At 32.0% G+C, this 13,169-nt stretch overlaps 1 protein-coding gene across 3 annotated transcripts in view; it reads left to right on the plus strand.

Moving 5' to 3' along the window:
- GRIK2 (glutamate ionotropic receptor kainate type subunit 2) overlaps nucleotides 1–6,521 on the plus strand; it is a 483,205-nt gene extending 476,684 nt beyond the window's left edge. For 2 of the 3 annotated variants that reach the window (XM_081141402.1, XM_081141403.1), the window contains one exon: nucleotides 4,809–6,521. In XM_081141402.1, coding sequence (XP_080997528.1) covers nucleotides 4,809–4,973 — 165 coding nt within the window. In that variant the 3' untranslated portion in view covers nucleotides 4,974–6,521. Of the gene's footprint in view, nucleotides 1–697; nucleotides 784–4,808 lie in introns of all 3 variants that reach the window. The other variant, XM_081141404.1, reaches the window with a different exon arrangement.
- The last annotated feature ends 6,648 nt before the right edge of the window (nucleotides 6,522–13,169 follow it).

Below are 13,169 nucleotides of genomic sequence, written 5' to 3' on the forward strand. Positions count from 1 at the left end.
AATATTAAAATATCATGGAGTTAATTTAAACTATCAAAGAATAGGATAGCATGACATAAAATAGAGTTTCCTCCTTAAAAAGTATAAATACAGACTTGATAGTAGTTTCTAATACTTTGTCATTATTTCTAATTTGGGTGATAAATGAGTGCATATATTTAACATGAAAGTGATGAGCTTAAAATTTAAATAATCCAACTGATTACTTTCCATCAGTGGCTGTTTTTTAAAAAGGCATGTCTAACTATAAAGGTTTTAACTTAAAAATGTAGTTAAATAAGTCAGTGTTCAATGTGGGACATATTTACAACTAAATTTCTAATATTAAAAAAAAAAATTATGTGTTTTTCCAAGTGCTGTCACATCTGTTTTCATATAAACATATCTATAAATTAGATAGCTGAGCTATTAAGAGTAAATTATTCTCTAACACCAATAATGATATTATTTAGAACATTTATCTGCAGACTATGTGTTGTCTTATTATATCCAAAATAAAAATATGTAGCTTTTAAAAGAAGCAATGTAAATATAGTCAAATTAATACTTTTAAGGCTTCCAGACCTTCATTGTTTTAAGAATGAGAGATATGTAAATAGAGGTTGCCTCATTAATTACAGTGAATTTTATAATGACTTTTACTAATTTAAATGCAATTACATGCTAACAGCTCAAAGATGTAAATTTTCATTTTCAGGAATCTTCTATTTGGTTAGTGCCACCCTACCATCCAGACACTGTTTAGTAAATTTTGAAACTTACTAAAAGTGGTTTTTAATAATGGTTAGTATCCTTGTGCCTTTCTTTTTTCTTTTTGTAGTCTGTGATATTAATGTGGAGAAACATTTTTGTTGTTGTTTTCACCCTGAGAAAGCTTCCTTATTTAATGCCACGATTTGTGCATCTCAGTCCCTGAGAAGTGATTTGAAAAGCAAAGTATTTTTCTTTCCCTTTCCCTCTCTGCGTCACCCCCTCCTGTCCCCCCCCCCCCATGCTTTCTCTTCCCTCTCTCTTACTTCCTCTCCTCTGTCTCCTCCTGCTCTTCCTTCTTACATATTATAACCCAGGAAACTTCTGTTAAGTGCCCTTGGGTTTTTCAAAGCTTATGTCATAGTTCAATAAAAAGACATTTTAAAATTCCAATCATGATATGAAGTAGGAAAGACAAATTGTCTCTAGCAAATGCCAGACATAGACATTTTTGGAAACATACAGCACAGGGAAACAACTACATTTCACAATCACCTCTACAATCTCAATTTTAGATTCTTATATAAATCAAGGTATGGAATTTTTATTATAAAGCTTTGAAAAAGGAAACAGTATATGCTTTGCCCTAGTGCCACAAGTGGTTAGGACTTTATGATATTATTAAATGATTTTAATTTGCTATATTGATTCCAAACTCTTGCTCAAATTTAAAGGTTTGCATAGTTTTTGTGAAGGATTATAAATATTCTATCAGTGAGAAGAACACCTATTGTGTCACAGTGACTTTATTAGTAACCTAAGATAAAACTATTTTCACATGTAGTTACATTAATAGATCAAAAGAGAGCTGGAAAAATTCAGCTAATTCACAGAAAAAATTAATAAAACTGGTAAATTGACATATAATCAAGCATATTGATTGATTAACTAAAGGGTGCCTGATTAAAATTTTTACGTTCTGATGGCTTTGTAAATAGATAAAGCCTAAAAATGGTAATGGTGAAGCTGCAAATTTACAATTTTCAGAGCTTCTAAATTTGTAACTATAATTTATCTAAGATAATTTTAAGTTATAAAAGATGAAATTTTCTTTCATCTTTTAAATTATAAAAGATGAAAATTTTTAACTTTAAAGCAGTTTTTTTACCTACATTTTATATAGCTTAACATTATAAATTTTATATTACATAAAATTTCTTTAAAACAATTTATATGTTTTTATTTGTGATCTGACATTACATATAGTGTACTAATACATTTTTCTTCTTAATTTACAAGAAATAGATATGTGTAATTTCATGGTTGAATGGGTATGTACATTTATAAGATGTTTTTCCTAAGAAAATCAATTTAGACCACTCTCTTTGTATGGGCAAAAATTAATTAATACATCTATTCTATAATTTTTTTGAAATTAATATCAAATTGGCTAAAAACTAAGTTTTCCAAGAAGAAGGTGTTATAAATTATGTAACATTTGGGACATTTATTACTTTTTAATGAAAGCGTATTTCAAACAATTCCAAGTTACTCATATCCTATAACATTTTTAAGTGTCAATGGCATCAAGTTCTGACCTTGCTATATTATCTAATCAATTCTTCTGTTAAATGTTTCAACAGAGAGCCAAGACTAAGTTACCTCAAGACTGTGTATTCCTCCCCCTTTTGGAGTCAGATTTTTCCATTTCTACAGTGTTGTCATCATCACCATCTTCATCATCATTGTCATCATGTTCTTAATAAGTACATCTAATAGTAGGTATTAAGCAACAAGAAACACTGTGTCCATATACTGGCTGGCAGGTGTCATGAATCTTTTAATAGAAATATAAGTCATGGGTTTTAGAACTGCGTAACTTAACACAATAAAAAATGCATGGCAGTAACTCAGTGGGGAATTCACCTGTAGCATTTAATCATCATTCATTACAAGTACTAATAAATTAATAATTTTACTAATTGAATGTTATTAAACGAATACCAAAGTTTTACCTGATTAACTTATATACAATGCATTTCACTAAGCTTCTGAAAATGCATTTTTAAACAATATAATTAGAAACATTGTTAAAGAAGAATTAAAATATTAGGGTCATATGTAGCTATTGTTAATTCAGTCAACATTTAAAAAACATGTGTGTGCAATCTGTACCACAAGAATCTTAATCTCTTCTCTTTACCATGCATTGAGAGGGATACATGGAAGACCTAGAGGCCAAATGAGAAAATATTATAAATGAGTTAAAAATACAAAAGGGACTAAACTAAATTGAGTGAAAAGAATGAGCTTAGGCCATTGGGAAATGATTCCCAAATAAGTTAAAATGTGAGCCATGTCCTGCGGTAAGGAATAAAGTTGGATTGACATGAAGGATGGAAGAACATGGCAAGGTACCCGGGCAAGGAAAAACAAAGAAGAAAAACTTTGGAGGTCCAAGCAGAGAAGGTTGCATGTAGAGAAAAAAGAAATGGGGGAAGAGGCAGAAAGGGGGACAACTAAATCGGAGAAGCCATGATGGGAAAATAGCAGCTTTGGGTTTCACCTGTTCTCAAACAAGAAAATGCTATTAGTAGCTGATATTTAAATAATAGTTTATTCTGGTAAGATTATTCTGGTAATTGTGAGCCTTTGGAGAAGGAATAGGCTAGACATAGAGTTAGGAAGACCACTAAGGAAACTATTCAGGAACCCATAAAGGAAAAATGAGGATTTAACTGGGAATGGACAAGACGGTACTAGGGCAGGGTCAAAAGTTACAGAATTGGTTATCACAGTATCTTGCTGGAGTCTCGGTTGTGAGCTGCAGAAAGTGAGTTTCCTCCTCTCTGAATTAGTTTTCTTTGTCATATAGATGCCTAGTTTAATTGAAATATTAGTTTGTTACAGAAGATTATGGATGCAAAATATTTTTAAACCTAAGAAACATGTGATATTAAATATTTTTTATTTCATATTAACTTGGAATTAGCCTTACTTGATAAACAGCAAAGCAGCAACACTTAAGGCAAAAAACAAGTCCTCATATGCATATTTGATTAGGTTTATTTCATTATGTTTTCATTTCACTTTTTGGAATTGTGTTAATTTTTCATACTTTTTCACATTTTTGGTTGTTTTCTGCATTTTTAGTTCTTGCACAGAAAGACCCTAAATCTCAGCCCATCTGAATTTCAACTACAATATACAACTGGTTTATGAATCTGATTTCTGTGTAACTAACACACGTGTATCTAAATTAGCTGGGGAGGGAGACTAACAAAATGTTATTGCCCATATACGACTTTGTAATAGGAATTCTGAGGAGTTTGTAATAATGAGCCCCATATACACTGATTTTCTAGCAAATCTATTGTCAATGAAATGAGAATTTAAAATATATATATTTATAGGGTCATTTTTCTTTAAGCAATAAATTATATATCAACTCTCAGTTATCAAGCTGATGATGACAAAAAAGTTAATATATTTTCATGGATTTTTAATGTGCTACAATTTGTTATTTCATATATTTGTTTGTAATCATCATCAATAGCTTTATAGGCCTAATCACAAAAGGTATAATGAATAGCAGAAGTTACTTTCCATATATTTATGTCTGTGTGAGTACAATTTTTGTTCTGTTTTGAGATGCACAATGAAGAATCTATGTTTAAAGAAAATTTTCATATCTCATGTTGTGATCTAAAATGTAGTACCTTTCTTCTATTTTTTATTAATATCAAGAATGGATTTCTGATTATTGATTTGTGTATATGTGTTTGTATTTAAATTTTAAGGTAGATATATATGTTATAATGCTAATTAATTTTACATCTGAAAATCTTTATGTCAGCAATATATGCATTACTAGTTGGCAGTTCATTTCATTATCAGGTGAAGATTTTCTTTAAACTAGTCCACTTTGATAAAATATTTTCATTATCCTGTGTTGTCTATTAAAAGTGTAACAATTTGTTATAACCTTTAAATTGAAATTTTTCAAACCATCAAGGCTGGTTATGTTGATGAGTCTGTTGAGAATTAATTTAGTATTGTTTCTGGACAGTTACAGTTTATCTGTATAGTAATATTTCATTTTCTGTGTTATTCTGTAGAGGTCCTTCTGTAGCGCCATGGTAGAGGAACTGAGGATGTCCCTGAAGTGCCAGCGTCGGTTAAAACACAAGCCACAGGCCCCAGTTATTGTGAAAACAGAAGAAGTTATCAACATGCACACATTTAACGACAGAAGGTTGCCAGGTAAAGAAACCATGGCATAAAGCTGGGAGGCCAAACACCCAAGCACAAACTGTCGTCTTTTTTTCCAAACAATTTAGCGAGAATGTTTCCTGTGGAAATATGCAACCTGTGCAAAATAAAATGAGTTACCTCATGCCGCTGTGTCTATGAACTAGAGACTCTGTGATCTAAGCAGTTGCAATGATCAGACTTGATTTACAAGCATCATGGATCAACCAAGTTACACGGGGTTATACTGTTTATCATGGGTTCCTCCCTTCTTCTGAGTGAATGTTACATGTGCATTTTGTGGCTGGTTTCAAATGCAGTCCAGTAAGAAATTGCAGGTTCCTTTTGAAGTCCAACTATTGCCAGGAGACGGAATATCAGTGCCCCAAGGGTAACCAGTAAAAAGTAAGAATAAAAATACTTGGAATCAGCAAAAACTGTAGTGTTACAAGAAACAGTACGGTCTTCTGAACATCCAGATAATAGAGGTGGTAATGTTACTAGCCCCCAGCAACTCAGTACAATGATCATCTGAATAGACAATATGTGTTTATAGGATATGAAAAAATGTAACACAAAACAAATATGAATTTCATGGCAAGTGGAATATAAAGCATATCTTCATCAGTGTTTTCTTTCTTTCTTTTTTTGACAGTCTGTGTCACTGATTAAGATAGAAATGTCAATTACCAAGGCAATAATGTTTTTCTTAAATTCACCTGCAGGAGATCTAACATGTAACTCTACCAGATCCCTACCTAGCTACCTATCCCCCAACCCCAAACCCCTTCCTCCAACCCCACACCAAGAATAAAAAGCAACAGTTGGTTCAGAGATTCTGAATTGAAAAGGATAATATCTCACAATCTTGTTTTATGTTGTAAAAGAGGGCTGGGTATTGATAGTTATGTGGAACATTGAAGCTTCAATTTTAACATTCAGATATGTTAATCCAAACCCTAGTTCCTGCTGTAAATGAACTTGATGGAGCCTGGGCAGATATCGGTGAAAGGAAAAAAGGGACTGGTCATCTGTAGAAAAGTACATGCGGAGAACTTTGAAGTGGACTGCATTTATCAATACAGTCACAGTGTTAAATGAACAAAATTCTTGAGCAGTTTTTTTTTCACAAAAAAAATGTTCAGGTTTATTTGTGGAAATGCAAGATTTCTATGAAAATAGTTTTTGTATGGAAATTTTTGTAATACTTTTTATCAACAAAATAAGAACATGTGTTCCTGTCAGGGGTGTGATGTCAAGCATGAATGGTAGTGCGTGTGCACCACCAACGTTTGGTGAAAACTATTTTTATCAAGAAAAAAAGGAATCATAGAAGAGAAATATTTTCAAGTTAGATAATATAAGAGTTAGGTGCACTACCACCTCTGCTTACCATGCCACACCCCGGGTTTCCACGAGGCTGATAACATACTGTAATGAACAATTGTGTGTAAAATGGTAAAAGACACAGACTTCTTGACAACATTGTGATAACAGTTGAGTGCACACAGTTTGCTGTTTGAATCCAATGCACAAAATTGAAAAAAAAATCATTAAAATTATGTCCATTTTACTTTCAGCTTTGACTTTCATTTTTCTTTTTTATGTATAAATGAATGCACAATAAGCTCATTGCATTAAGAGAAGTACACTTCCTGAATCTTTCTAGGTCATTTAGGATGGTCACGTCCCAACTAACTGGAGAAAAGAAGAAAAGAACTTGGATGATGAACCACTCAGACGTAGGATGTAATCTTTAGATGTAGGGAAGTTTAAATGAGAAAAATAGTTCTAGAAGCAACAGTCATCATCTTACCTCTTCTATGAATAGATATTGACTTTTATAGGATTGAGTGAGACTGTATAGTGATTACTGATATTATATTTGAAGTTGAACTGATGTCCTATTTAAGACCTCCTTGTGCATTGATAAAGCAATGTAATTCAGCAAAGGAGAGGAAGTGATAGGCTCAATTTCAACAATTAGTAACAATGTTTGTGGTTTAGTTGTTATCATCTTAACAAACTTCTTATATTTAAATCACAAATTATAACATATAGTTTACTAAGGTACCCATTTTAAATAGAACACATGACCAAAAAAAAGTCCTGTGATGTATTTCTTTAAACTCACAAAAGTTGCAAAATGAAATTGCTAATATCTAATTAAATTAGAAATTAAATGTCTAAGTGTTTTCAAAATTTCTAGTGTCTGGAAAATTTTAAATTAAAATTTATATTTTGATAATAATTATGCCTCAAAATTTATTTTTAGAGAATAACACAATTCATTGCTAAATATTTCAGCATTGTATTTTTTAGTGGTAAATAAAATAAAATTTCAAAAAAATGTTCATATTTTGAAGAATATTAAGATTTTTATCAATCAAATACTAATCAGATTTTAAAGCACTTTTTAGTTTTAATTCTTTATTATATTAAACAACCTTAATAACAGACAGGAAATGACAATTATTTTTGAGTAGTCAGGAAATAATTATTTAGATTTTTGGTAAAATTGGCAATCATTTGAAGTATTAAATTTAAAAAACTGAAAAGTTTAATAACCCTGCTTTATTTTAACTATAAAGATAATTGTGAATATATAAACAATGTATAATATTTAATTTTATCCATTTCCTAAAAGTTTTCAATATTATTGCCAAAACAGATATTTACCTACTCATTAGGTGATTGTACATATGTGAGATACTATTCTTAATTTTAATAAAATCTAGATTACTTTCAAAATAATTTCAACCAATGAAAAATTGTCTTTTCTCTCCAGGAAGACAGTATATTGGAGTAAGCATTACTCTCTAGTGTAACACTCAAACTATAAGAAGGAAAGGGAGAGAACAGTTGTTCTAGTACAACAATATAACCTGATGACTCCAGGTAATCAGTGGAGACACATGTCCCACAAATCAATAACTCTAACCAGAAATGGAACACTACGGGGATATATTCATATATACCAAAACTAGAAAACCCTAACCAGATGAAAACACCAAGGATTTATATGTATGTACATCATAGCTAAGTAACCCTAACAACTATGAGAATACTGATAAGATATATTCACACATTTACGACTAAATTACCATAACCGTTTGGAGAATATATTTTCCACTAAAGGGACATGTTCTATTTTACAAATATTGAAAATGCATAAGGATATTTTATCTCAAATATTTTGAAACTCATGTTTTAAAAAATAAGTTTCTTTTTATAATTGAATGAGTTTAAGTATTAATCACTAATGATTTATATGTATTTTAGCTCTCTAATAATGCTTTTATTCTGCTCCCAGAAGAAAATTGTTAGTTTTGCTGGGTATAGAATGCTAAGCTGAAAATCATTCTCTTAGATAAATTTGAAGATATTCTGTCATTGCTTTCTTACTTCTAGTCTTCCGTGGACAAAGCTGAAGTCATTCAGATCCCTGGTTCTTTGTGTGTGAGTTTTGTTTTGTTTTTAACTCTTTCTTAGGTTTGTTTGATCTTCTATTTTTCACCTGCATCCTGAAAGAGCCCAATGATAAGCATGGATCTACTTTCATCTGATGTACTAAGCGTTTGCTGAATTTTTTAATTTGGCTAACGTCCTTCAATTTGAAAACAACTTTCTGAACTTTTTTTTTTTTTTGGATGATTTCTTTTTCTCTGCTTACTCTAACAGCTACTCTTATCTAACATTAAAACTCCTGAACTGTTGAGTCTAAATTTATAACCCTATTTCTCATTTATATAATTTTTTATCTTTCAAACATTATATTGAGTTTTTCATCTGGTAATTGTTTTAATTTCTATGAGACCTTGTTTTATGGCTATAATGTCCTCTATCTCTGAAGTCATTAATAATAATCTTATAACATTCCTTTCTTCCTGAAAAGACCTCAGTTTCCTCCCAGTTGTATTTTTTCTATTTGCTTATTTATATTTTTAATCTCTCATATTAGAGGTTTTCTTCATATGTTTGTTAATTATTTGCATCTTATTAATAAATTAAAAAAGGGGATGGAAATCTGATTTGGAAGCTGGATGTTCACAGAAGAGTAGGGAGAGGATATTTGTCTAATATGAGGTTTACCATAGATTGATTCATCTCGCTGGACTATTGATGAATCCTTCAAAATGTCCCCATCTTTGAATCTTTTCTCTTGGGCCTTTTAGATTCCCCTGAGAAATATTTTTAAATTTCTTGCCTGGAGATTAAGGCCCTGGCTGCCAATGTTCTGGTAATCATGGGCTAAGAGATCTTGAGATCAATGCATTCTGCATTCAGAGTAACTAAGTTCACTTAATCACCCTGTTTTAAATTTAGTACTTAGTCTTTCACTGGACCTGGTATCCTCTAGTCTGGAGTCCTTTTTTTTTTTTTTTTGAGAATACTTCCCTATCACTTTGCTGAGTGGGTGGAGAGAGAACAGGCTCCCAGGAGTAAAGAGGAAGGAGAACATAGGGGTCTACTGTTTTCAAACTACATTTAATAAGTCCTCCTTGTATTCTCCATCCTGCACTGATAATTATAAATTACGTTGCTCAGCTAATTCCTGTGCCTTTGAGGATTGTGTGATAAAAGAAATCTGGTTAGTTCTCAGCTTCTCACACTGCCCACTAAGGATTCTAATTTGTTTCCAGTCTGGTTAGTTAAGTATCATTTGTTCATATGATTTCTCCTAACAAACATTTGGTTGAAATTTCACCTCTTGTTCTCTTTATACTTGGAGTTTTATACAGTTATATAGAAAAAAAAAACACCTCTCTAATGTTTATGATTGAGTAGGAAGCAAAATTTTATATATGCATTTAATTCTTCACTCTTATCTGGAACAAGAACACTTTCTTTAAAGAAAATATTATACTGAAATCTAGTATACAAAGCAAATAAAAACTAAAACTACTGTGGTTCAAATAAAGTGGATACAGAACAGACCTTGGTCTTGTAATTGCAAAGAATTTAATATTACCAAATTTTTTTAAACAAATAATTTTTCTAACTTGATATGTCAAAGAGATGCTTTCAGAATAAAAATTAATTTCTCAAAATGGAACCCAAGAATATTTCTGAAATGGGAAATATTTCCATTTTAGTATCTGTCAAATGATGCTAAATTTGGAAGTTAGGGAAATTTATATCCTGAGGGGTAAGGTCTAGTTCAAAACATTCCAATTTCTATTTTATAAAGCTCAAGAAATGTGTTCTAATGTAGGCAAGGAACACTATCTTAGTGAACCATGATGAACGGTAAGATTTTAAGAATCCTTTCTAATGTATTGCCTTACATTGTACCTTCCTTTTACATTTGTTTTAAATGTAATTAAAAAAAAAAATTAAACAAATATAGCCCTGCCTTTTTACAGGGATATATTTTTAGTATAATAGGGTACTTCAAAAATATGACACTTTCAATTGCCTTTGTTAACTCTAAGGTCACCCTGTAGAGTTTAATATCTAATAATCATAAATATCCTGAACAATGTAAATTTATATATTCCACTCACCTTAGTCAAAATTCATAAATTAAATGGGGAAATAAGTCATACTACACATATGCTTCTATAATAATTTAAAATATTTTTTAATATTACCTTATATCTCAGCTTCTACTGTAACATTTTCATATGGTTCAAGTTAGCTGCTGTAGCTCCAGCCACTGTATTCACATTTCTCTACCAACAGGAAAGACAGAAGGAAAGGAAAAAGGTAGGATAGGAACTGTAGACTTTAACTTGGGCAACCATATGTCAGATAAAAGGCAGGGGTTCTATTACCAGGGAAAATGTATAAACAGATATCAGGAAACAAATTGTAATTTCTGTCATCCCTGGTATTTTCCTGTCTCTAATCCTAGCACACTAAATATTACCTTGTTTTGTTCCTCTATTTTTATTTTTTTAATTAAAGTACAGTTGACAGACATTATATTCCAGATGTACAACGTATTGATTCAACATTTATATTTCTTAGGTTGTGATCACCACAATAAATCTAGTAACTGTCTATAACCATACATAATTATTATTATAACACTGCCTATTTTCCCTATGTTGTATATTACATCTCCATGACTTATTTTTTTTTATAACCAAAGGTTTGTACCTCTTCCTCTTCAACATTTTCACTCATTCCTCTCCCCATCACTGCTCTCCCCTTTGGCAACCATCCATTTGTTTTCTGTATTTATGAGTCTATTTGTTAACCCCCTATATTGCTCATCTAGCACTCATGCACCATCCACCACTAACATTTTCTTTTTTTTACCAGATTATTTCATATCTTATTGATTTCCTTTATCTCTTTCCCTAATGGAAACCTAGATTTTCCTTTATGACATTGTTTGTCTTGAAACAACAGAAGTAGAAACAGTTGGCAATTTCTTCGCTCTGCAGACCATTTTTATTTCCTTATAGATAAAGACATACATTTTTAACCGCTATTTGGATTTCCAAGATAATCTTTCTCATTCTTTAAAAAACTTGGACACCTTGATTAGAATTGGCCTGTTACTCTGTGCCCTGCCATCTTTAATCAATGAAGTATGCACCCATTTGTTTATATTTAAAAAATCTGTGAACCTACATTATGAACCATGCTTTGTGTTAGATACCGGTTATACAGCAATGATCAAAAAGAGACATGGTGCTTGCTCTGATAGTTCAGAGCCTAGAAGAGGAGGCTGACCTTAATCAAATATGCTAAATATACAAATACAGCCTGAAAAATGCTATCGTGAGAAATGCTTCTTTCTATTATATTCGGATGAGTGATGAGACTTTACTCACTAGATCTCAAGCAGTACAGTTTAGTAGTTGAAAATACAGAAATTCGATTCTATTTATAAAATATGCACAAAGAAACATTTATTAGTATAATGAGATGGGCTTACCTTGTTTCATGGTGCTTTGCTTTCTTGGGCTTCACAGATACAACATTTTTACAAACAAGGGCTGTGGCAACCCTGTGCTGAGCATGTCAATTCATGCCATTTCTCCAACAGCTTTTGCTCACCTCTGTGTCACATTTCGGTGATTGAAATATTTTAGACTTTTTACTTATTATATTTTATGGTGATCTGTGATTAGTGATCTTTTATATTACTGTTGTAATTTTTTCTGGTTGCCACAAACTGCTCCCATATAAGACAGCAAACTTAATAAATGTTGTGTGTGGGCTGACTGCTCCACTGACCAGCCATCCCCCTGTCTCTCTCCCTGTTCTCAGGCCTCCCTATTCTCTAAGACAAATGATATTAAAATTATGCCAATTAATAACCTTCCAATGGCCTCTAAGTGTTCAAGTAAAAGAATCACACATCTCTCACTTTAAATAAAACTAGATATGATCAAGCTTAGTGAGAAAAACATGTTGAAAGCTGCACTAGACTGAAAGCTAGGCCTCTTCCACTAAACAGCCAAGCTGAGAATGCAAAGAAAAAGCTCATGAAGAAAATTAAAAATGCTGCTCCAGCGAATGCATGAATGATAAGAAAATAAGCAGCCTATTGCTGATAAGGAGAAAGATTCAGTGGTCTGAATAGAAGATCAAATGAGCCACAAAATTCCCTTAAGCCAAAACCTAATCTAGAACAAGGCCCTCTCTTCAGTTCTACAAAGGCTGAGAGAAGTGAGGAAGCTACAGAAGAGTTGGAAGCTAGCTGAGGTTGGTTTGTGAGATTTAAGGAAAGAAACTGTCTCCATAACATAAAAAGAAGTGCAGGGCGAAGCAGCAAGTGCTGATGTAGAAGCTGCAGCAAGTTATCCTGCTCTAGCTAATACAATTAGTAAAGGTTGCTACACTAAGCAATAGATTTTCAATGTAGACGAAAAAGCCTTTTATTGGAAGACGATAGGACTTTCATAGCTAAAAAGAAATCAACGTCTGGCTTCAAGGCTGCAAAGAACAGGCTCCTCTTTTGTTAGAGGCTAATGATAATACAGCTGGTGAATTTAAGTTGAAGCCTACGCTTATTTACCATTCTAAAAATTCCAGGGCCCTTAAACATTATGCTAAATCTATTCTGCTTGTGCTCTATAAATGGTAAAACACAGCCTGGATGACAGCACATCTGTTTGCAACATGGTTTACTGAATATTTTAAGCCCACTGTTGAGATCTACTGCTCAAAAAAAAGATTCCTTTCAAAATATTGCTGCTCATTGGCAATGTTCCTGGTCATCCAAGAGCTCTAATGGAGACATACAGAAAGATTAATGTTGTTTTCAC

This window comes from Miniopterus schreibersii, assembly GCF_964146895.1.
Source record: "Miniopterus schreibersii genome assembly, chromosome: 6".
NCBI classification, from domain to species: domain Eukaryota; kingdom Metazoa; phylum Chordata; class Mammalia; order Chiroptera; family Miniopteridae; genus Miniopterus; species Miniopterus schreibersii.